General features: G+C 39.0%; 1 protein-coding gene across 2 annotated transcripts in view; it reads left to right on the forward strand.

Annotated features, from left to right (window-relative positions):
* NLN (neurolysin) overlaps window positions 1-10,937 on the forward strand; it is a 97,693-nt gene extending 86,756 nt beyond the window's left edge. For both annotated transcript variants that reach the window (XM_036848842.1, XM_036848843.1), the window contains exons 12-13: window positions 119-255; window positions 10,537-10,937. In XM_036848842.1, coding sequence (XP_036704737.1) covers window positions 119-255; window positions 10,537-10,671 — 272 coding nt within the window. In that variant the 3' untranslated portion in view covers window positions 10,672-10,937. The remainder of the gene's footprint in view (window positions 1-118; window positions 256-10,536) is intronic.
* Window positions 10,938-25,354: the final 14,417 nt, after the last annotated feature.

Here is a 25,354-nt window from a genome sequence, read left to right on the forward strand (position 1 = left end):
GAGGACCTATCACTGTCTCCTCCCACAGCTGGACTCCCCATAGGGAAACCTTAGCTAGCTGAGAACCTGCTATTTAACATTTGCCGTCACATTGATTGAAATGTATCTTTCTTTAAAGACACAAATATGCCAGCAACTTTTGGACATTTGGCAGGGGGATATGATGGCCAATATTACGGATATCTTTGGAGTGAAGTATTTTCCATGGACATGTTTTACAGCTGTTTTAAAGAAGAAGGGATAATGAATCCAGAGGTATTGTATTTTTTTTCCTCCTTTTGTTACTTCTGTAGTTGCCCCCTCCCCTTTAACTCCTAGTAAAAAACATATTTATCACACCTAGATTTTTAGAGGAAGAGATCTGATAAAAAATTTTAACTTTAAAGTCTGGCATCTTCTCACATCATCATACATCATTAAGTTGCTTTGTGTAAGTGATTAATCCTATAAGTTAAAGAAAAACCCTACTGCATTTTCTTGCTTATTAACATTCCAATATATTGCATAATTAAAATTCAAAGCTTTGTTTATGCATTTGAGCATTTACAGCTGCCAGTTTTGACATGTGCCATACAGTGTTTTAGTTTTATGGGAGGTTGGGAAAGAAAGGTAAACTCCTTCCTGATATAAATGGTCTGCCTATGTTCTGATACGCTCTACACACTTTCATTATGTATTTGCGGTGGAAGGCACCCTTTTTTCTGTGATTGGCATGCGCCGCCTACTACATGGTTTGTAACCTAAATGCCTTTAAGTAATTTAAGCTGCTTCATTAACCTGAGCCGTTCCTTTCTGAGTACAGTGAATTGACTGCCAGGTGGCTGCCAGCCAGACCTTCCTGAGTTACAGCCCCTCAGTCTCCACTCTTGCTGAAGACTCAGCTGTCAGATTATCTCTAGGGCTGATGGATTTTCCAGTGTGTTTTTCCTTCTGTTTGATTTAGAAATTAGAAGAACAAGTTATCAAAATCAGGTTCTCTGTGCTTATTTCAACCAACTGACTTGTTCTCCAGACTTTATGTTTCTAGATTGCATACTACCTTACACATATGCACTGAAAGACACTGATGTAATTTAGGCCACCGTCCCTTCCCCCCACCCTTCGCCCCCAAAACACCACCTCCAGGACACTTACATTCTATAGACTAACCTTTCCAATCCCTGCATCTTCAGTCCCACCCTACCCAGGCTGTTAGGTCCCTGTAAGTCTCCTTCCATTCCCTGGCCACCCCACTTACAACGATCAACCACTAACTTGTTCTCATAAATACCCTGACTCCTGCATGACCTTCAGCCAGTGCCCAGCCCTGGATTCCTCTACCGTCTCGTTTAGAGATGGTGACCTTGGGATTCAGTCTTCTGGGGAAGATCGTGCGGCTCCACTTAATGCCCCACTGCAGAGTCACGCTGTCGAACCTGCATTGGACCCCCAGTGTGACTCCACAGTCCTGCTCTACTTACCTTATTGGGGTCCCCACCCTCTCTCTCTCTCTCAGCAGATGCTCTCTCATCTGTACTAAGAACATTAAGATTATTGAAAGTGAGTACCTTCATCTTTCTTTCTCTTTCTGTACTTCAATATTTATCTTCTTTCCTCCTATCTCAGGAGACATGTCTATAATTCTAAGACTTACTGGTTTGCCATCTCAGGAAAAAAACTTACCACTGACTCTGATAATCTCAGTGCTACTACTCAATTGTGCTTCCTTTCACAGCCTACTCTCTTGGTGTAAGAAACAGTTTCTGCAAACCTCTGTTTCCTGGCTTTTGCCTCCACCAACTGAACTGGAAAGTTACCCTCCCTCCAGAGTTACCTACCACTGATGATCCAATAGCCAACTCCCAAAGGCCCTCATCTACCTTTTGTTTTACTTTCTGCTTCTTGGTATTCCTCTCTTTGTCACAGCCCTTAGCTTTGCAAACAAATCCCTCTGCACTTCCCAGAACTCCCAGTGTGTCAGCCAAATTTGTATGTTCCCTTGCGTCTTTCCTCCTTCACAAATTTATTCATTGTACTTCTTCCACCTAAAACTAAAACGTATGCCTTCCTTGTCTATGCCTGTCCAAAATTGTACCATTCATAAAGGCCCTATTCAAATGAAATCTTCCAGATCATCGAAATCAGAAGTGATCTTTCCATTCTCTGAACAGAAGAGTGAACTTGGGCATGGGGTAAGGGTTTCAATAAGCTTTTTCTTGTGTCTGGAATGTTTAATATAACTATTATACAAAATGAAAAAAATCAGGTTATAAAATATTTTACACCATAGAACGCAAATTTTGATTTTAAAATATACATTCAGAAAAAAAAGTACATCAAAATGTTGTCAGTTGTTATCTTTGAGTGGTAAGTTTCTGAGTATTAAATATTTTTCTGTACTTTTTATGGAGCTTTTTCATATTTTTACATAGAGCATGAATTATTGTAGAAATCAGAAAACAATGTTTAGAGAGACACAAGGTCCAGATATGCAGAGGTACAATTATGACCTCCACTCACTCTTAGTAGTTGGCGAGGCTTCCTGGCGTAATTGCTACAGCACCTCTTTCACCGCCCCTGGTCCGCTCACATGACCACATCCCCAGGAGCCTCCACTGTCTCCTCTCCTCTTCCGGCTGTCAAGGTAACAGCCAAAGTACTGATCCCAGTGGATCCCAAGGAACTTGCAGGTCCAGCAGGAGCGATCCCTGCCATTATGCTTCTATGTACCTCCTGTTTTCTCAGGCTTCACAGCTTGGCAGGCAGCCAGCCTACTCTTAATTCAGACAAAAGGGCTGGGTTGAATGTGGAGAAAGCAAGATTCCCTACAACTTGGAGTTGTTGCCTTGTGATGTTTAAAACAGTTTTCAGTTTTACTAAAATTCTGAATTCAGCTGTACTATGTATTATTACTCATCTTATGCCAGGAAGCTGGCTTGAATCCCTTCTTTTTTCCTTCCTATTAAATACTCTGGACTATCATGTCATTTCTTGCTCCCCTGCTGTCACAGCGATAGTGAGTCTGGCTCCAGTGGCCAAGGAGAATCCCATTGCACCCACCCTCACGCTCTTCACTGCTGTGGCAGTTACAGGAATAGCTTTTTATTTTTTATTTATTTATTTATTTTTGGCTGCGTTGGGTCTTCATTGCTGTGCGCGGGCTTTCTCTAGTTGCGGTGAGCGGGGGCTACTCTTCGTTGTGGTGTGCAGGCTTCTCATTGCGGTGACTTCTCTTGTTGCGGAGCACGGGCTCTAGGCGCATGGGCTTCAGTAGTTGTGGCTCGCGGGCTCTAGAGCTCAGGCTCAGTATTTGTGGTACACAAGCTTAGTTGCTCCGCGGCATGTGGGATCTTCCTGGACCAGGGCTTGAACCCGTGTCTCCTGCATGGCAGGTGGATTCTTAACCACTGCGCCACCAGGGAAGCCCAGGAACAGCTTTTTAAATAGCCATTCTATTCCCTCCTACAGTGTACTGCTTGTTTGGTTTTGTTTTAATTTTTTTTTATTTTTACAAATGTTTGCTCTAAAATAACACCCAATTTACACAATTCAAATATCCATTTATTTAAAATTAACACTTTGGAATAACAATCCTGTTCTACAAAAAACTTCAGTCATTATTACAACTATGTTGTGATGAAGGGAAAGAATTTTTGTGGTATAAAGAAATACTGAATTTGGTCTGAAGTCATGGGAATCAGAGCAGTCACAATATATCATGCAGACTTTGTTGTCTCAAGGCCCCTCACACTCCCTAGTGTATATTTGGAGCATTTTGAGAAGATAACAGGATGCCCCTTCAAGGAGTCAGTGCCTGCTCTTCTTAGTCCCCAGCTCTAGAGAGGCCGGGGGCTGAAAGATCATGTGTTGTTGACATTATTGTTCATGGTCATTAGTATCGACAAAAGAACACCTCCAGGCCCTCCTTCTGTAACCTCTTACCATCCTGCAAAGCCCAGGGTCTGGTTGAGAACCATTTCAGATCTTAACAAGCAGAACTGTAGAAAGTGTGCTACTCACTGGGGAAACAGTAATGGGACGGGTCAAATACAAACCTGCAGCCTTCTGAATATCAAATGTTAGCAATAGAATATTTTACAGTACAATCGTTTTTATTGTTTTGATGGCCTCTATCAAAGTGTTAGAACTGGCCACTTACCTGTAATAGCCTAAAAGTTTGCTACCTCTGGTTTTATCTGTAATTTTCTATGTTCTTCATAGTAAATAGGTGTAACATCTTGACTGTTTAATTAGTTTGTTAAATATTACCTAAAGCCTTCTTTTCTAGTAAACATGGAGAAGTTGTCTCAACAGACGTACCTTTTACTTTTCCAACTCATCTCTTAAATAACTATGGAAGGGAGCTGCTTGGGAGTAACATTTTCCAGCAAACTCTAGCTCTTTCAGGAGCACTTTAAGGTTGCCAAATGTAGTTTCAAAATCTAGCAGCTAATCGTAGTGTTGAAAGAATGAGGGCATTTTAACTAGGGCCATTTCTTTTTTTCTCTTTTTTTAAAAATTAATTAATTAATTAATTAATTTTGTCTGCGTTGGGTCTTCGTTGCTGCGGGCGGGCTTTCTCTAGTTGCAGCAATCGGGGGCTACTCTTCGTTGCAGTGTGCAGGCTTCTCATTGTGGTGGCTTCTCTTGTGGAGCACGGGCTCCAGGAGCGCAGGCTTCAGTAGTTGTGGCGCACGGGCTTCAGTGGTTGTGGCTTGTGGGCTCTAGAGCGCAGGCTCAGTAGTTGTGCCTCACGGGCTTAGTTGCTCTGCAGCATGTGGGATCTTCCCAGACCAGGGCTCGAACCCGTGTCCCCTGCATTGGCAGGCGGATTCTTAACCACTGCACCAGTAGGGAAGCCCAGGCCATTTCTTTTTATAAGGCAACTTCATTGTGGGAAATTTTCCTAAAAGGTAATAGACACTGTGGATTCAAAGGCAATTATATTGTTAAGCTAGAATGATGTTCCTCCTCTTCTGCATTTAGAGTAATTGCTAAGCTTTGTTTTTTTCCATCAGTGAAGAAGAAATACAAGCAAGTATCACATGCAGAAAGGAATACTGAGAAAGTCAAGACAGTTAAGTGTAACTATCCACAATGCCATATGGAAGGAGCTAGATCTTTCATTCAATAACAGACACAGAAACATAGGAAGAATCTTGGTTAAATAAGGAAAAGAATTACCTGACAGAAAGTGTTTTATAAAGCTAAGTATTCCAGGACTCTTCAAACAGAATCCTAGGACCAATTCCTGCTGTAATATGTTGCTAAGAGAGAATATGAAATTCCTCTCCTGACGGTCCTTACAAATGGATTAAATTCTGCTTCAGCTTCCCGGTCTACCACCCCAAAGCTGATTTTTCTTACACTTCAACCTTTTCTAACAGCATTAAATTTTGCCTGATTTAAGGGACAAAGGAAGGAAATGGGATTGATTTCCAACCTACTTTTTGAATATTTACAATGCCAGACCTTCTAAGCCTTGAATCCCAACCAGCTGGAAGCAGTTTTTCTTCCTTTTTGTGTTCCTACAGCCCTTCTTTGTGTTTCTCTTAGAGCTCTAATAATCTGCCTTGTTAACTGTCTATTTCTTTATCTCACCTCCTAGATCATAAGGCTCTTGTAATAGGAACTGTTTTGTTCATCTTGGTGTTCATCCTCTGCTTCAGAACATTTAACTATTATTGGGCCCAACTGGTAGTTGCTCCAACTGCTTCCACTCGTCTGTCCCCCTACTACACACGACTTCCCAGGGTGCCTTTTTTGTCCAGATCTCCTCCCTCCCCATAATTATTTATTCTTCCATCCTCACAAATTGAAACTTCGCTTAAGGTTTCCAGAAGACCTCTTTCACTCAAGGGAAGATTCCTACCACCATTCTTTGTTTCCATCACCACCAATCTTTCACTCTCTCCCTCCTTCCTGTATGTTGTCAAAGGTATCCTTTTTCTGCCCTCAACCTCCCCACCCTCACTCATAAAAAACAAAGTATGTGCTGTTGGAAAGGAGTTTACAGATGAGTTGCGGAAGGAAAGGTTTCAAAGTCCACTTTAAAAGCGAGCTGGTGAGGCTGGGAGGTGCCTGATCGTCATCACCTGTCCTTGGGAGGATGCTTTCTGCCCTGTTGCTTGTTACTCAGTGTAGGAAGGAGATACCTGGCTCCACTCCCCGTCTGTCACAAGAGGAAGGAGAAAGAAGGGAGGGTTGGAAGGCTGTGGGAGCTTGCATGTGCTCCTTCAGAGAAGCCAGAGATGGCAGGAGACCCAATCTGTTTCCCAATTTATGTGTTCTCATTGTTGGTAGATGATGGGTGTCCTTCATTCGGATAATTATGATTGCTCTTAAAATATTACCTCAAATAAAGGGCATAGATTCTTGCATAAAATGAGTGCCTTGTCTCTTCTTAATATTCCTACTGAACTATATATTCTATTTTATACTAATAGTGGAGATGAAATCTCTTGTGCTTTTTTCTAGCTTTATTAGGAGACAGAACTAATTTTAAGGAAATGCTGAAAACAGGAATGCATTTGTTTCCCTGACTGTGTATAAGTGACTGAACTTAGGGGCGGTGTGAGGAGAAGGGAAATGAAAGGAGGGATGGATGACTACTCAGGTTTATTGAATACCACCATATGGCAGGAATGATTCTAGGGAGCAGGCAAGGCACTAAAATCATCTCCTCTAATTCCTCATACACTGAGGGAGGTAGGCATATTCCCACTTTACAGGTAAGGAAACCAAGGCCCAAGGCCACATAGGTGAGGATGAAGCTGAGATTCAAACCTGGGCCTGACTCCAAAACTCCTGATCCTGCTTTAGAAAACATCAGTGTTGGGGAATTTCCTGGCAGTCCAGTGGTTAGGACTCCATGCTTCCACTGCAGGGGGCACAGGTTCGATCCCTGGTCAGGGAACTAAGACCCCACATTGCTGCATGGCCTGGCAATCAATCAATCAATCAATCAATCAATCATCTGAACATTTTTAAAAAAAGGAAAAGAGGGACTTCCCTGGTGGCACAGTGGTTAAGAATCCTCCTGCCAATGCAGGAGACACAGGTTCGAGCCCTGGTCCGGGAAGATCCCACATGCCGTGGAGCAGCTAAGCCCATGCACCACAACTACTGAACCTGCGCTCTAGAGCCCGCGAGCCACAACTACTGAGTCCACATGCCACAACTACTGAAGCCCACACACCTAGAGCCCGTGCTCCGAAACAAGAGAAGCCACCGCAAGGAGAAGCCCGCACACCACAACGAAGAGTAGCCTCCACTCACCACAACTAGAAAAAGCCGGCGCGCAGCAACAAAGACCCAACACAGCCAAAAATAAATAAAATTTTTAAAATAAATAGATAAAGAAAAAGAAAAGAAGGAAAGAAAACATCAGTGTTAGAGAGGACTTGCACAGTTGCCAAAAGATACATGTTAACCTTCCAGGAGTAAAAACCACAGAGGTGGCTGCTGCTGATTTTCCTTCCCTGAACTAAGAGGAGCTCCTGCGCTATGCAGATCCCCCTGAACGATTTTTTTAGCATGAAAACTTTTAGTGGTTGCCTTAGAGCTTCTCTTCCTGCTTTGCTCAGCGTTACAGTTCCTTAATTATATAAACAGAGTAGAACAATTCACAGCAAAGACTCCTTCCACCTGTGGCATATGTCTCCCAAACAGTGTTCTCTCGCCCAGAGAAGCCAGTACCTTCCTAACACACAAATTTGCTTAACTTTTTTTTTTTTTTTTAAAAGAAAAGCAAGATCCGATTACCAAAATGACTCTTAAACTCTCCTCCAAACTTCATTGCAAAGGAAATGAAACTATTAAAAGACGATTGCTCTGTAATTCAGGAAATTGAATCAACTTGTTTGGAGCTATAAACAGGGGAGGACTTGCACTGCCTTGAGCCACATATTGTGAGACCAAACGGTGCCCTGCTCCACAGTGATTTTACGGCAGAGGAGGCATGAGCTGGCTCTTCACTGCTACATGCAGCTCCTCTAACGCTTGCTTTTCTTTACTACCAACATCTACAGTTCTCTGTACAAAATGAGAATATTCTGGCAGATGTCCACATTTTGGTGATAATTTTTTTTTACTTTATTTAAATTTTCATTACTGTTCCTATAATATTTGTGCAATGAAGTATGTCTTTTTAATAAATAAAAGACTCTCAGATCTTGAGCATTAAGAATTTCTGCAGGTAGGGGCTTCCCTGGTGGCGCAGTGGTTAAGAATCCGCCTGCCAATGCAGGGGACACCGGTTCGAGCCCTGGTCTGGGAGGATCCCACATGCCACGGAGCAGCTGGGCCCGTGAGCCACAGTCACTGAGCCTGCGCGTCTGGAGCCTGTGCTCCGCGACAAGAGAGGCCGCGATAGTGAGAGGCCTGCGCACTGCGATGAAGAGTGGCCCCCACTTGCCACAAATGGAGAAAGCCCTCGCACAGAAACGAAGACCCAAGACAGCCATAAATAAATAAATAAATAAAATTAAAAAAAAAAAAAAAATCCCTTTAAAAAAAAAAAAATTTATAAATAAAAAAAAAAAGAATTTCTGCAGGTAAATATTAATAATTGAGGTTACATGATAGGTACAAGAGGGTTCACTATACTGTTCTCTCTACTATTAATTTTTCCGTAATAAGTGGTTTAAAATATTTTTATCATTCAGATCAATTTAATTCACATTTTCTAAGTTCTTCCTATACTGCTTTGTCCAGAGATAACTGCCCTTCCTTACCCCACCCACTAATCTAACACTGGTCAACTTTAGACACATTGGGCAATGAAAGAAAGGGAAGCGGGGTAAGCTGTGTTGGGCTCAAGAGCTCTGATCTGCTACTTCTTAGAATAATAAAGTCTATGATGAGAATAGTCATCACTCATATTTTAGGTTCTATATCGCTACTCTAACAGTAATTAATTGATGCAGACCAAGCAAGAAATGACATATCTTTTTTTTTTTTTCTAAACAAAATTAGATCGAGCTCTAAACTGTCATTACCAGGGTTTTCAGGAAGTCCAATATCAGTGATTACAGGCCCGCACTTTTTAAGAAAATTTACTCAAAGCTTGTAAATAAGGCAACAAGATTGCTACTCACTAGGCCCCAGACCTGTATAATAGCCACATGTAGCTACTGAGCCATTGAAATGTGGCCAGTGCTTCTGAAGAATTGAATTGAGATGTGCTGTAAATATAAAAAACACACTAGATTTTGAAGAATACCACAAAAAATAAATCTCAGTAGCAGTCTATATTGATACATGTTGAAATGATAACATTATAGATATACTGGTTTAAATAAAATATTTCATTAAAATTACTTTTTACCTATTTTCCTCCCTTTTTTAATGCAATTACTAGAACATTTAAAGATATATATGGACCACATTATATTTCTACTGGACAGTGCTCTCTAGAGTTTATAGGAAGTAACTTTGACTAATTGTTTACTCCTGATGAAGGCCCATCTGTGAAGTTAGCTCTTCGCCTGTAGATCATTAATAAGTTGAAGATTATTTCTGTTTATAACTAAAAGATAACCCGGAAAGTTTTGATTTTACAACCCTTGTAAAACATTAAGTAGGTTTGTATCTAACCTGGTGGATTTCATTCATCAACATTTTATTTTCCTTAACAGTTTGACTAGACTTATCTCTGATGGTTGTACCAGGCAGAATCATTGTCATAAATCAAAAATGAGATTACTTTTGTCTCCAGAAATTCTCAAGCTATTTATGTACTTGGAGAGACTATTAGTGATTGTTCAAATGATATAATGGATATAAATTTGAGTGTTACTCTGTGAACTATTTTATGCGTAGGTTTAGAATTAGGCTTCACTGAATTGTCTTGCCTTTCTTTCCTAAAAGGACGGTGAAAATATTGAATAATGCTGATACTGAATTACAGTTGTTTTATTTTGCTTTATCTGCTCATGTATGTGTGTAAATAAAGGCAGAGGAACTATGATGTGTTTTAAAATTCCAGACCTTGTCCCCAAAGAAAACTTTACAAAGGTCCTCCTTCCCCATGCTGGGCCCACAGAAATGTCCTACCCTACACCATGGGACATGTGCTGTTGCCTTACCCCCATCCATAAGGAAAAAGGGTTTTTTTAATGAGCCCCTCATAAAAATATAGCAGAAGCCATTTTGACAGTAGCTGGGCTACTGTTTCCAGGTATACTGAACCCCTGTTTGTAGCCTAATTGAACACTTGCTTTACTAACCCTTTTGAAATCGCATTTGGAATGGGGTGGCAAATAAGAGCCTGTTCTATCTTCCATTTGGCTATTTTTTGTTTGTCTGTTTGCTCACATAGTCAGCATGCTGCTAAGAGTCTAAGGAGACAAGACAGCAATAAAGGGAAGTGTGGAAGACCAAGGTCTAAGCTCCAGATCTCTTAGCTACCAAAGTAAATAAATAATACAGAGCTGCAGTCTAGGTGAGGGGGAACATCCAGACAAAGCTGAAGTCCCTTTTTCTCTTCTCTTTCATATCTAGAGGTTTGGGAAATTGCTATAACCATGAATTATTAGGCATGTTTTATTTTATCAGGTTGGAATGAAATACAGAAACCTAATCCTGAAACCTGGGGGATCTATGGACGGCATGGACATGCTCCAGAATTTCTTGAAACGTGAGCCAAACCAAAAAGCGTTCCTAATGAGTAGAGGCCTGCATGCTCCGTAAACTGGGGATCTTTGGGAGCAGTCCATGTCTGGAGGACAAGCTGACATCATCTTGTATTACTGGCCTGGAAACTGAAGGGAGTTTTGCAAGTGAAAATGTAGATTTCTATTGACTTCCTTTTGTTTTTTGATTTGAAAAATTATACAGATGTAAATGGAATTATAAATACTGTGACCTAAGAAAAGACCCATTAGAAAATAATTGTACTATAAAATTTCATAAAAATGGATTTGATTTCATTTTATAAAAGTTTCATATGAACGTAATTTGATTTTTTTACTGTTGTAATCTAGATTACTATTATCTAAGAATTTTTAAATTGAATCATATACATTATATACTTTGATCCTTCTTATATCTTGAAGTTTTGTACTTGGGATTTCTGAACTGATAAATGAATCACCACGTTCCTCTGTTAAATATTGTCTCGAAGCCTTGCATCCACTTTGACTCTGTCTCCCAGTAAAGTGTGACTGACCTCTTTGCCTGCGTACCTCAGGGCCAGGGGAATATGCCTCAGTAATGCATTTACCTTTGTATTTCAGGCCTCCTGATTTCCAGCTTTCTGCCACACTTGAATAATGTTACTCCAATTGGTTTAGTCTTTTCTGTCTAACGTCCAGTCAGAGAACACCAGAAAATTATGAGTTTTAGCTGAAATTACCTAATGCATATTGCAGGTTTTAATATCTTGTATTAGAGAATTTTGGATCTTGGATTAGAGGTTCATTTTCACTTCAGCATACAAGAGTGTCAGGCTTTCTGCATATTTGCCAATTAGAACACTAAAGCAAGTCCAAGGACATTTTTCTCTTCTCATGTTTCTAATAAGTGGTAGGGACTTTGCCTCCTTTACTGTACCCCTCACCCGAAGTGGCAGGTGGACATGTCACAAGGTCTACCTCGAGTGCCACAGGAAGAGAGCTGAAGCTGATGTAGAGCATGAAGAGTCCAGAAACTCCAGGAGAGGAGTGGGGTCTGCACAGAAGTGTCTGAGGACGGCTGCCCCAAGTGTTATGTGTGCTGCCGCTCAGCCATGGCGAGGAGGCTCTTCCATGGCTTATTTTGTCTGGTGATTGTAAGTGAACCTTTGGATCACTTTAATTCTCTTTACCGTAGGCCCAAATTCCAATTCTGCAGCAGACCAGGAAACATACATACTTATTTTTCCTCTAGGAGTCTACTCAATGAAGAAACCAAAACAGGATAATTTTTTTTTTTAATTAAAAAAAAGTAACTTTGAATGTATGCATTCTTCACAGGACTTCTAATTGTTGTCCAGTGTTTACCTGAGGTATGACTTTGCTGGCCAGGAACAAAATTAGAACCTTTCCATTCTCTAGTCCAAATGGACTTTGTGCTAAATGAAAAAAAAAGATTATGCTGCATAGTCAAACTGTAGACAGCAGGAAAAATCAAGAGCTGTAGAGACACAGAAGAAAATTCAGATTATTATTGTCAAGCAAATACCCTTAACATCACAGGAAATCCCACCCTCCCTTCTGAGACAATTGCCTGGCCCTCTCTCCCCGACATTTGTTCAGCATCACCACCTCAGGTCCGTGAAGCTGGTTTTTTTTGGGGGAAGGGGGTTGGTCTGAGCAATGTATGATACTTTTCTCATATTTGTTTTTTTCCAGACTGTTCTGTCTTCCAGTTTCAGGCAAAAACTCTCTTCAGCTTTTTCTATCGTCCAATGCGTCTCCTTAACAATAACTTTATCATTTTAAATCTTAACTTATTTCACATAGAAAAACTAATACTTGGTGTGAAAAAGGCTGCACACAATAAAATTACATTATTATCCATGAGAATGAACTCACATTTCTTTCATACTTTAATGTTAAAACTGAAATGCATAAGAAAACAAAAGTGCTGTGGTGTTCTTTTTATTTAGGGTTCACATCCAGTATTTAGAATCTACCAAAGAACATAATGTCCATCGACAGATGAACGGATAAAGAAGATGTAGTACATATATACAATGGAATACTACTCAGCCATAAAAACGAACGAAATAATGCCATTTGCAGCAACATGGATGCAACTAGAGATTATCATAGTAAGTGAAGTAAGTCAGAAAGACAAAGACAAATACCACATGATATGACTTATAGGTGGAATCTAAAATATGACACAAATGAACCTATGAAACAGAAACAGAATCACGGACATAGAGAACAGACAGGTGGTTGCCAAGGGGGAGGGGTTGGGGGAGGGGTGGAGTGAGAAGTTGGGGTTAGCAGATGTAAGCTTTTATATATAGAATGGATAAACAACAAAGTCCTACTGTATAGCACAGAGAACTATATTCAATATCCTATGATAAACCATAATGGAAAAGAATATTAAAGAATGTATATATATGTATAACTGAATCACTTTGCTATACAGCAGAAATTAACACAACATTGTAAATCAACTATACTTCAATAAAAAAGTAAAAAAAAATTTTTTAAATAAAATCTACCAAAGAACAGCAATAAATCAAATACTCATTAAGAAATATTCTCTAACATAATTCAAAACTAAGGACCTATTTTTTAAAGCCTTTTTGAATGTGGCCATCCATCTGCTGCTTTTTTTCCTAGATCAGAACATAGAGTGTCGGTGAGTATTCTGAATGGTGGAAAACTATAAAAATTGTAATTCACCAACCTACACTTTAGATTTATGGACTGACACACATATAATAAAGTCTCCTTGGTTATTGATCCAGGAGATTTGGGCCTGTTTCAGGTTTTAGGGCAGTCATTTCACTGAGGGCAAGTTCTTAAACATCTTAGGTGTGGTAGGCTTGGTTCCTAAAGGTTTAATTTTAAGATGCTACAGAGAAGAGAAAGAAAAGTCCTAATGTAATGCCACCTAATATAGATTTTTTTTCCTCTAGTACAAATGTTGCGTGTTACCTAGGTAAAGAACTAAAAATTCTCTTGAAGAGTATTTACACCAAAATCTTGCCTTTCTAAACTACCATGATGAAGTGTAGCTCTTTACACCTGACAAACAGCATTGTGTAAGAGACCAAAATCAAAAAAATAGCAGAAAACAGCTCTTAAAAGTTTTTGATACCATGATTTTTTATTTGTAGGGAATTTACCTTAATTAGTAGGGAATGACTTAACTTTCTACTTTACCATTTTGCCTTTAGCCTTTGTGTAGGAATTAAGGTGTATAGTGATCCTGTCTCCCCAGTGAATCTGCTGGTTTGTCTATGACCATTTTTAATTTTTTCCTTTTCTGTCATTTAAAAGAAGAATTTTTCATGCTTGGAGAAAATTTAATTAAAATACTAATCCCCCGAATTGGGTTTCGGCATAGTTAGCTGATCCCCAAAGAGTGTTAAAAGAGAAACCCTATCCCATCTGACTAGATGCAATGACCAAGGTTTCTTTCTTCCCTCAACACAACATTATTACAGTTATGTCTCTCATCTGAAACTGGATAGCCCTTCAAAATTGAATATGCCTTCTCTTATGAACATTTGATGAGAATAAAAGCAAAAAAGACATACATGCTTTCATTTTCTTTGAAAAGCAGTCGATGTCCAAAGTTTACTTTTTCAGTTTATTTTTAATGGAGAAATTTCCACTAGAAACAAATCCACCTAAGTGATTATCTAGTACCAACTGTATCAAGGCAAAGGGTAAAGGTTATAAAATCTAAATACTAGGTTAAGGTAGCCTTTTCCAACATACCCACAATAATGCTAGATAAATGGATACTTGTTAAAAAATTTTTTGAAAAATTGGGGTAATGAACACAACAACCCTTCAAACATCCCTCTCCAGTGAATGATTCTTGAGTTTTTATTTCACTGCATTTACCTTGTAGTTTCCTTTCCTGATAAAATATAGGTCCAGTGCATCTGGTCCACTATGTATGTACAAGGGAAGAGGTGAATATGACCCAGGCTCTCTTGTTTCTGCCCATATGAGCTGAAACCCATTCCAGCTGCTTATTTCATAGAGCTTGGGGGCTCACCTAAAATTTTACTGCCATGATAAAATGTCACTAGCATTTGTTGTCAGAGACACTGTATGGCTTAGAATGGTTTAAAGGTATGGTGTTCACTGAATCCAACAAGACACTTGACACCTTGATGGATGTCTTTAAGGCTAAGATGAAGGATATGACAGGATAATCGTTAGCCAGCTGGATTTCCAGCTATTGAAACAACCTGAACGAGCTGAATAATGATTCACATTGCACTGAGGGAAATTTCCAGTCCTTTGGATGAAGACACAAAGCAGCCTATAGAAGGTATTATCAAATTTACAGATAACAGAGCTGGAATGATTACATACAATGACATTTGAAACTATTTCAGTGCTGAGACAAATTTAAGGTGAAATTGGACCCATTCCATTGCCAAGGTGATAGGAGGGGAAACCTGATTTGATAGTGGTATACTCAAGGAAAAAAAACCTGAAATTTTTATTTGACCAAGTTCTAGTATAAGCTCACAGTACTGCACACCTTGGGAGGGGACAGGAGGCGAGAACTGAAGCCTTGTAAAAGTGTGTTGATGGAAGAATGTGTCCAGATCAAAAGAAAAGTCCCACTGGACTCCGATGTGTTAAGATCAATCACGGCTACAATATCGTGTTCTAATTGAGGTGTTGCATTTTAAGCAGACTTTGGCCAAGTATTACCATGTTTGGAAGAGTAGGAAAAGGAGGGTGATTTGAAAATAATTCTCAAGAGCAATACATAAAAGAATTAGGGAAATTCAATCTGGAGATGAATTCAGACATACAAATGATAACTGTTTTCAAATACTTGAAGAATATGGAAGAGAGAATAGAGTTATTCTTCACTGTTTCAAGCGCCAAAGCTTTAGAGAAATGGTTGGAAAATATAAGGAGACTTTAGCTCAGTATGAGGAAGCAGTTTCTAATAATTATTGTTGATTACAAATACATTCCGCTGCTATTAATGAGTGTTCAAACAAAGCCTGTGGCCGCCAGGAGTGTTAAAGAGGGAATTCCTCCTTTGAGTAGATGTTCGTACCAGATCAGCTTTGAGGTCTCCTCCAAAGTTTAAGATGCAACAAATAATCATCAGAAAAACATCACTCAGGTGAAAGAAATGTTTACAATGCTGGATCTTAGAAATGGCATTTAGATGATTGCAGCTCCTTTATACTATAGAGATGTAGTTTAAGCATTGCCTTATTCCTCATTCATGATCAGCCACTGTTTATCCAGACATTATTATCAGTTTTCTGGTGGGTAATCTGGTAACTGAGAATGGGAGGTTAAGAGCCGTATATGACCATAAGAAAGCCAAAAGCTCTCACAGAATGAATAAGGTTCTTTTTCTCCCTTTTGGAGAATTTACAGTTGCTCTCTGTCCATTCCACCCACTGCTATCTTCATCACACATACCCAGAGGCAAAAATCTAACTCAAATATCCAGTTTATTATGCATGCATTCCACCACATTGCCATCTCTTTGGGTCATTATTTCTATCCCCTGTCCTCCACAGTACTTGACTCTTAGGGAATAGACCATAAATGTTTGTTAAGTAAACATACCTTCTTTAAGATTACTTTTTGCTATAAGGATACATTTTTCGACTGCAGAATATCTAATTTATAAATGAATCTAAAACTACATAGATTCTTTTTACACCTTCCACAAGAAGAGGCTCTTTTCCTTAGTATACTGAAAAAGTTTCTGTGTGAAGTAGATAGAAGAAACATGCATTTTATAAAAGAAAAATTAAGGAGTGGAGAATGTTTCTAAAGATTCCTCCACTTCTCTCTGTAATTATGTTCTAAACCTCGGAATTTCTTAATGTAGAAGCCCTGGTTCCCTAGAAGATCAATGAAAGGAGGAAGAGAACAGATGTCCATGACTGCCCTGAAATTATGTTGAAATTTTTGTGTACATGGATAAGTGCAACTTTTCTGGGGAAAGGATCCCTAGCATTAATCAGAAAATTTTAAGAACTACTCTCTTAATTTTTTTCAGACTTTTGTTTTTTAATTCAATTTGAAGACTATAAAGTACCCATTATGTATCAGGTGCTGTGCCTGGTACTGAGGATACAAAAATGACAGACAACCTTGAACTCAAGTTGCTCACAATATATGAGGAAGGCAATTAAGTTCATAATACGTCAAGAAATTATAAAAGAAAGGTATGTTTAAAAAGCTTTTCTGCTGTTTTTCCCCAACACTGGTTGACTCCATTGTACAATTAGAACTTTGTGCCACAAAATTTTACAATTACCATGCCACCTGCCACCAGAGACTTATTTCTAACATAATGGTTGATTTTCTCTTTTCAGCATGTCAACAGTGGGATTAAATGGTATTCTTCTATCTGTTATCCAAGAGTTTTTAGACTCTGTGGCTAAAGGACTCATAAATAAGAGATGAAAATGTTCACTTTAACCATTTTTATGTATTGTGATTAAATGGTTATAAACCTCTAGCCATTAGAGGAATGGGTGTGGGACTCTTCTTGACCTGATAAATATTGTATACCCAAGAGGCATTGGTACATCCTGTAAATCTAGAAGACAGGCTGAGATGACCATTGAGCTGTTTAGAGAAGGTCCAGAATTAGTCAAGATTCCTTACTTCCTTCTCCCATCAGAGTTGTTAATGTTTGTTTACTACCAATAAGAGCCAAAGGAAAAGCACCCAACTCTTCAATCCCTCACTGTCTATTATTTGTAACCTCCTTATATGAGGATAGCAACTAATTAAGCATTAGATCAATGAAAGACTATAAAAACTTCAGAGTTCCAGGGTTCGTGACAAGGACTGGAACTAGACTTTCAACTTACACCTCATTTTCTTGTGTAAATGTACAGTAATTTATTTAATCAATTCCCTGTCAATGAACTTTTATGTCGTTTTCACTCTTTGGACACATCTGTCTGTTTAGCTATTAAATTCTTCAAAGTGTAATCCCTGATTCAAAGGGCAGAGACACTTTAAATGTTGACATATATTGTCAAGTTAGAGCCCTGTTTCTTAATACTGTTTACTACAATTGTTTTTTTTTTTTTTTTTTTAATAGCTACTTTATTTATTTATTTATTTTTATTTTTTGACTGTGTTGGGTCTTTGGTTCGTGCGAGGGCTTTCTCTAGTTGCGGCAAGTGGGGGCCACTCTTCATCGCGGTGCGGGGACCGCTCTTCATCGCGGTGCGCGGGCCTTTCACTATCGCGGCCCCTCCCGTTGCGGGGCACAGGCTCCAGACGCGCAGGCTCAGTAGTTGTGGCTCACGGGCCCAGCTGCTCCGTGGCATATGGGATCTTCCCAGACCAGGGCTCGAACCCGTGTCCCCTGCATTAGCAGGCAGACTCTCAACCACTGCGCCACCAGGGAAGCCCACTACAATTGTTTAACGTTGAGGCAGTCACAAAAGATAGATGAGGAAAAGTGATTAGCCAGCAAAGCAAAATATCCGGCGTGACATCATTTATATTGCTTTCTTTCCCCATTGGGTGATGAGGACTAAAGGTTACTTCCTTTAGAAAATGGTAGGAGTGATTCCAGACAGGAATTTTCTTTCTCTATTAATGATTGGGTAGGTCCCAAAAGGAATGTAAGACTTCATCCCAGAACAAAGCCGTCATCAGTCCTTTTGTATTCAGGGCAAAGTGGGGAAAACCAAAAGATCCATTTTGTCATCCCTGTCTCAAATCAGATGCCTTTCTGTGGTCTTAAACGTTTGTGTGACTGATAAGTGGGACCTCTGTTGTAATTCACAATGCAGTCACTGTTCTAAACATGTACATGGCCCACTCTGTCTCAGCTTCGATTATAAAATCTTCAGCCAGAGGCTATTATCCTCTGTTTTGTTCTGTCAGTGACACAGTTAGCCAGTGAATTTCCAACTGGGATCAGGTGGCAAGAGAGAAATTTCTCACACTTCGTCTCTCAAGCTTTTATACACCCCAGGACATTTCCTCCTTTGGGGGGCCCCTGATTGTGGAAATTCCTGATATGTCTGTGCAGAATACATGAGAGCTCTCAAAGATTTGGCTTCTTGCATAACTCATCAACCAAATTTAAGTAAGATTACAAACTTGTTCCAGGAAAGCCAGACTGCTACCTGGTTGACCCTTAGCCGCTGAAGTTCAGATTAAGGGGGAAAAAAATCACCAAGCCCTGGTTAAACTTTTTAAGCCCTAGTTTAACTTTTCCCTAGTTAAAACCAACCTGTGTTATAAGGGTGCTGTGTATTTGGGTTAAAGTCTACAAAGATCTTATTAGTCGCTCTGACTACCTAATAAATTTCTCAGGGCCCTATCAGAATCCAGCCAGGGCGTGTTAGTTCAACAACACACTGTTTTCTGTGGTGCCAGTAGACAAAATGTCAATACGCCTGCTGCATTCCTCTGGGATAATAGAAATGAAGTCATTACATTAGAAAATGAATCGTGTGCCTAAGGTACACTTCTCACCCTGAACACACTGACTCTCCCAGGTTAAGGTCACTAATCCGTCAGCTGGAAGTAAGCAGAAGAGAGTGAGGTGGAAGTGTCACTCAAGGAGCATTGAGGTTTATGATATTTGAGATGGTAATGCCAGTGGCTGGTGTGGAGGCTGAAGTTTAAATGTGTCTACCAGAAGGTAAATGCTGAGAGGCCAGTGTTAGAATGGAGGGCCGAGAACAGCTAGAAGGGCTGGCTGTGAACTAGGGCAATTTTAGACATCAAAGGGGGAGCACTAATATTCAAGAGAAGAAAGTATTGTGTTTCAAGGACCTGCTTGATTAACAAACTATTATTATAATTCAAGAGGAGTAGGGGAAGTTTTACTTTTCAAAAATAATATAGGAGAATATCTAAAACCAAAATTTTTTCAGGTCTTGCTAAGCTTTAATAATAAAAGGTATGAATTAGAAGGAACTCCTAAATACTTCCTTATTACCTGTTATGTATTAAAAGTTTTGTAGTCATGTTTTTTTTTTCTCCCCAAAGGTCATGTGAAGACCCCGACTTTTTTTTCTTTTTTCTTTTTTCTTTTTTTTCTTTTTGGCAGCACTGGGTCTTCGTTGCTGCACGCGGGCATTCTCTAGCTGTGTTGCGTGGGCTTCTCATTGCAGTGGCTTCTCTTGTTGCGGAGCATGGGCTCTAGGCGCACGGGCTCAGTAGTTGTGGCGTACAGGCTTAGTTACTCCGCGGCATGTTGGATCTTGCGGCATGTGGGATCTTCCCAGACCAGGGCTGGAACCCACGTCCCCTGAAGTGGCAGGAGGATTCTTAACCACTGCGCCACCTGGGAAGCCCTGTAGTCATGTTTTAATGGAACATTACCAACGGTGACCTTTACTGTGCGTGCCAGAAAAATCTAGCTGTCATCTTGAGACTCTAGAGGAAGCATAAAAGGAGCTATTGGGCAAACTCGACAACAGTTTGTAACATTCCTAAACAGCCCAATCAATAAATAAAAGGACAAAACGGTGTCGCTGAACCCTCTAGGAACCTATAATCAACATAAAAAACTCAGAAATTATCCTTTTTTTAAAAGTGAAGTATAGTTGATTTACAATGTTGTATTAATTTCTGCTGTACAGCAAAGTGACTCAGTTTTATGTATATATATATATATATATATATATACACACACACATTCTTTTTTCTGTTCCTTTCCATTATGGTTTATCTCAGGATATTGGATATAGTTCTCTGTGCTATACAGTAGGACCTTGTTGTTTATCCATTCTATATGTAATAGTTTGCATCTACTAACCCCAAACTCCCAATCCATCCCTCCCCCACCCCCCTCCCCCTTGTCAACCAGAAGTCTGTTCTCTATGTCTGTGAGTCTGTTTCTGTTTTGTAGATTGGTTCATTTGTGCCATATTTCAGATTCCACATATAAGTGATATCATATGGTATTTGTCTTTCTCTTTCTGACTTACTTCACTTAGTATGGTAATCTCTAGTTGCATCCATGTTGCTGCAAATTGCATTATTTCACTCTTTTTATGGCTGAGTAGTATTCAGAGATTGTCATTTTTATCATGACTTTGATCTTGAATATTTCTTTTTGCCCACAAAGCTCACACTGCACCTCTACCCTCTCCTACACATTCTCACTTACACCGCATTCTTTGAGGAAAGAAAATACAGTTTCAGGTTGGGTGTTTCTTTTCATGCTAAGATGCTTAAAAGGTAAGTGTACAAAATGAGAGAAATAAGTGTTTATTCCTTTCCCATCTGGATTTTGCAAAGCAAACTACAAGAGAAAACAGTCCATTCTCAATCAGTGTGCATTTGTTCCCTCCTGTCTCTCTCATTCTGCTCAGGATTAAATGTTCCCCTTGTGCTCGACCAAAATGGAAATATGATCTCACTTGTGTTTATTGTGGTGCCTTTGTATTTCCTAGGCCAATAGGGGGTAAATTTTGATTTACTGATATTACTTCGTCCCCCAAACACAGGGAAATTCTTCAGGGAGCTTGCTGTAAGCGTCTCCAAGTGCAGCTGAATCTCTTAGGTAGACACTGTATAAAACTAGAGTGATGCTTTAAGATGCTAAAGGGACATCATTCAGTAGTGTCATCACCACACTCCAAGAGCAAGTCCAAGTATTCTACCAGACAGGGTTGTCAAATACTAATCAGACTAATTGGTTACCAAGGCTATTCTTAAATCTTCTGATATTGGAATTTCTACAGTGAGAAGAAAGGGAGCTATATTCCATTCCCCATATAAAATACAAAAATTTCAATCACGTTATACACTTAGTCAAGTGAGCAAGAAATTATCAAGAAAAAATTACCCTATCTCAAATAACAACTTGGAGAGAAAACAAGTGTCCATATATGTGTGTTTACTTCTTTTCTCTCATTGTCATTTCTCTATGTCCAGTAAGCAATAAAATACATTTCAAAGGACAAAACAGGCTAACTTAAGTAAGATACATCAAAATGAAGAGATTCATAATAGCCACTGCAATTTCCCATTATAAAGGAAAGAAAGTTTCCAATATGGAAAATAGGATTAAATTTAAGAAACCGAAGAGCTTCAAATGCATAGGAAATATCACGGAAAAAGGAAATTATTATACTTCCATTCACAGCCATCAGATTGGCAGCAATCTGACAATATCTATTAAGGTTGAAGATGTGCACATCCAGTAATTCCACTCCAACATATGTACCACGAGACAAACTCTTCAGCATGTGTACCATGAGATGTCGTCTAGAGCATTCACAATATCTTTGTTTGGAATAGTAAGACAGTGAAAACCAACAGAATACCCACCGACATAAGAGTGGATAATGCATTGTGGTGTATTCGAACAATGGGCTATACTGCAATGAGGATGAGTGAACTAAGCTACATATATCAATATAGATATAATTCAAGAACAATGTTGAGCAAAAAGTACCATTGCAGAAGAATATGTTTGGGGTACTATATATATATATACAAATAAAACTTTATATACATATACATATATATATATATTCAACACAATAGTAGATATCTTGGATCTATACATAGTAGTAAAAGTATTAAAACGTCCACATGAAAAGGACACCAAATTCAGGACTGTGGTTCCCTCTGGTGAGTGAGAAAGGAGAAGGGGATGTAGGAAAGATATTCAGGGAGCTTCAACTATTACTGCAATTTTTTTCTTTAAAAATCCAATGCAAATATGGTATAAGATTTTTTAAAGCTTTGTTGTTTATTGGCTTGAAATATTTTATTAAAATAATAATAATACTTATGAGAGATTTGTCAGAATATAGCTTTCAAAGTAAATTTTTGCCAATCCATCCGACTGCAATCTTGCAAAACCGAGGCATGTGGAATTCCCACACTCAAACTTTTTGCTTAAGAATGCCCCTTGGGTGCCCCCATAAATGCCCAAAAGGAGCATCCTAATCTAATGAAAATCTGAAACAGTTGAGGTTGTTATATGAAAAGCATGGGAGTTAAGGGGCCTGAGTCCTGCCATCTTAGCCTCAGTGGTACTCTTGGCCCCAAGGCTTAATCTAAGAGTTTGGTTAGACTCCTGACTGCTCATCCCAAGGTTGTGGAGCTCAACCAGTATGCATTATCATTCCCCCTTTTCTTTCTTCCTAACAGAGCCCAGGTTTTCACCAGGTATCTTGATTCATCTAAAGGTTATGCCAAGACCCTTGCCAATAATTGATTCAGGGATGGTCATATAAATTAACTTGCGCCAATAAAAAGTGAGGAGAAGTTTGCTAAGGACATCTGAGGACACTTCCCTAGTTCTCAGGATAAAGCTACAGAAAGAAAGGGTCTTTTCCTCTGGCATTGTTGGTATAGATGTGAAACCCAGAACTGTAGCAGCCATTTAACTATGAGGCTGAAGAAGAAGCCAACACTTGGTGAAGGGCAGAACCAAAAGAGGTAAAAACATTAGAGTCAGTGCAGCTAGATTATGTCAAAGACCACCTCACCTCTGGGCAAGGTGGTCTCCAAGTAAGCAAGCCAATCTAGTTCTGTATTGTTTAAACCAGTTAGAGTTGGTTTTTTCTTACTTGTGGCCAAAGACATTCTTACTGAATGAAGCACACATATATGATTCAGCTTCCTCAACTGTAAGCAGAGATACTGTCTGCCCTGCCCTCCTAGTTCACTCAATGGTTTTCAGAGATCATGATGAGCCAATGTATGTGAATGTGCTTTGGAAACTATAAATTACTATTCAAGGGCAAACTGGTACTATCATTAATGATTTTGCTATGAAGTTTGGGGTACAAGTTTTTTTTTTAACATCTTTATTGGAGTATAATTGCTTTACAATGGTGTGTTAGTTTCTGCTGTATAACAAAGTGAATCAGCTATACATATACATATATCCCCATATCTCCTCCCTCTTGCGTCTCCCTCTCACCCTCCCTATCCCACCCCTCTAGGTGGTCACAAAGCACCGAGCTGATCTCCCTGTGCTATGCGGCTGCTTCGCACTAGCTATCTATTTTACATTTGGTAGTGTATATATGTCCATGCCACTCTCTCACTTCATCCCAACTTACCCTTCCCTCTCCCCGTGTCCTCAAGTCCATTCTCTACATCTGCATCTTTATTCCTGTCCTACCCCTAGGTTCTTCAGAACCATTTTATTTTTTTTTAGATTCCATATATTGAGGTACAAATCTTTTGTTTACTATAAGAATTATGTATGTCTTAGAATGTAGAGTTATTTAACTCATTTATTTTATTTTTAAAATTTATTTATTTTTGGCTACGTTGGTTCTTCATTGCTGCGCGCGGGCTTTCTCTAGTTGCAGCGAGCAGGGGCTACTCTTCGTTGCAGCGCGCAGGCTTCTCATTGTGGTGGCTTCTCTTGTTGCAGAGCATGCACTCTAGGTGTGCGGGCTTCGGTAGTTGTGGCGCATGGGCTTCAGTAGTTGTGGCTCACGGGCTTAGTTGCTCCGCGGCATGTGGGATCTTCCCGGACCAGGGCTCAAACCAGTGTCCCCTGCGTAGGTAGGCGGATTCTTAACCACTGCGCCACTAGGGAAGTCCCTAGCTCATTTATTTTAAAGTAATAGATACTTCCAGAAACCTTATGAAAATTTACACATCATTCTTTTGAATCATATAAAACAGTCACATATTTATAGTATCAGTTAAGAACATCTTTAGCAATGAGTTTTTACACAAGTACAGGACCAAGGGACTATAAATAGCCATTTATGTTAAAGGAATTAAAAGATATTTGTCTGTAAAATATAATATCCTTACTTAAAGGCTATGTGATCTTTGTCATAACCTGTCTGTGTCTCAGTACGTGTAGTATCTGTAAGGGTTAAGAGAGAAAAATACCATAACATACTTAGACCAGGGCCTGCCACATGGTAACAATCAGAATGAAAACAGCCAATACTTATTTAGCATTTTGTGTATTCCAGACATGTTCCAAGCACTTCACATTCATCAGTTCATACAGCAGAACTGTATTGCTGTGTTGTTGTAGTTTTAATTTTTAAAGTAGCTTTATTCTTTTCAAGAAAATATTACATTCCTATTATTTTAAAAATTCAAACAATACAGAAAAGTACAAAAATGAAATGAAAGTCACCCAAAATTACATCTTATTACCTGGATGCTGGATAAGTAACTAGGCATTTCTCTGTTTAACATAGCATGTACACATATGTACACATACATATGCACAAGCATATATGTGTGTGTATACATACATATGCATACATGTAACATATATGTACAAATCTATTTTTAGTAAGAAAAAAAGGCATTCCTTTTTAAACTATATAGCTGGTTCTACAACCTAGGGAATAAAAGAAATAAGACTTTTTCATTTTATTTGGGATATTTCTTTTAACTGAGTAGGGTCTAGACAAGCAGCAAACACCTAAATATCGATGCATCTTTATATAAACAGGGTCATACTTTCTTTTTTTTTTACTGATCTTAATTTTTTTTAAATTTGAAGTACCCCTTCAGTCACAGCACATCATCATTTTTTTCATCATAAGTACTTATTCCTTCCTAATATTTCTCATATTAATTTATTAACTCCCCTAACAATAGTCTTATCTTTTTTCTGCTTTTTAAAATAAAATTTTTAATTTTTATATCAATTAAAAAAAATTTTTTTAATTGCGGTAAAAAAAACACATAACATAAAATTTACCATCTTAACTATTTTTAAGTTTACAGTTCAGTAAAGTGTGCTCACATTGCTGTGCAATAGATTT

The sequence above is a fragment of the Balaenoptera musculus genome, chromosome 3 (assembly GCF_009873245.2).
Source record: "Balaenoptera musculus isolate JJ_BM4_2016_0621 chromosome 3, mBalMus1.pri.v3, whole genome shotgun sequence".
In the NCBI taxonomy this organism is placed as follows: domain Eukaryota; kingdom Metazoa; phylum Chordata; class Mammalia; order Artiodactyla; family Balaenopteridae; genus Balaenoptera; species Balaenoptera musculus.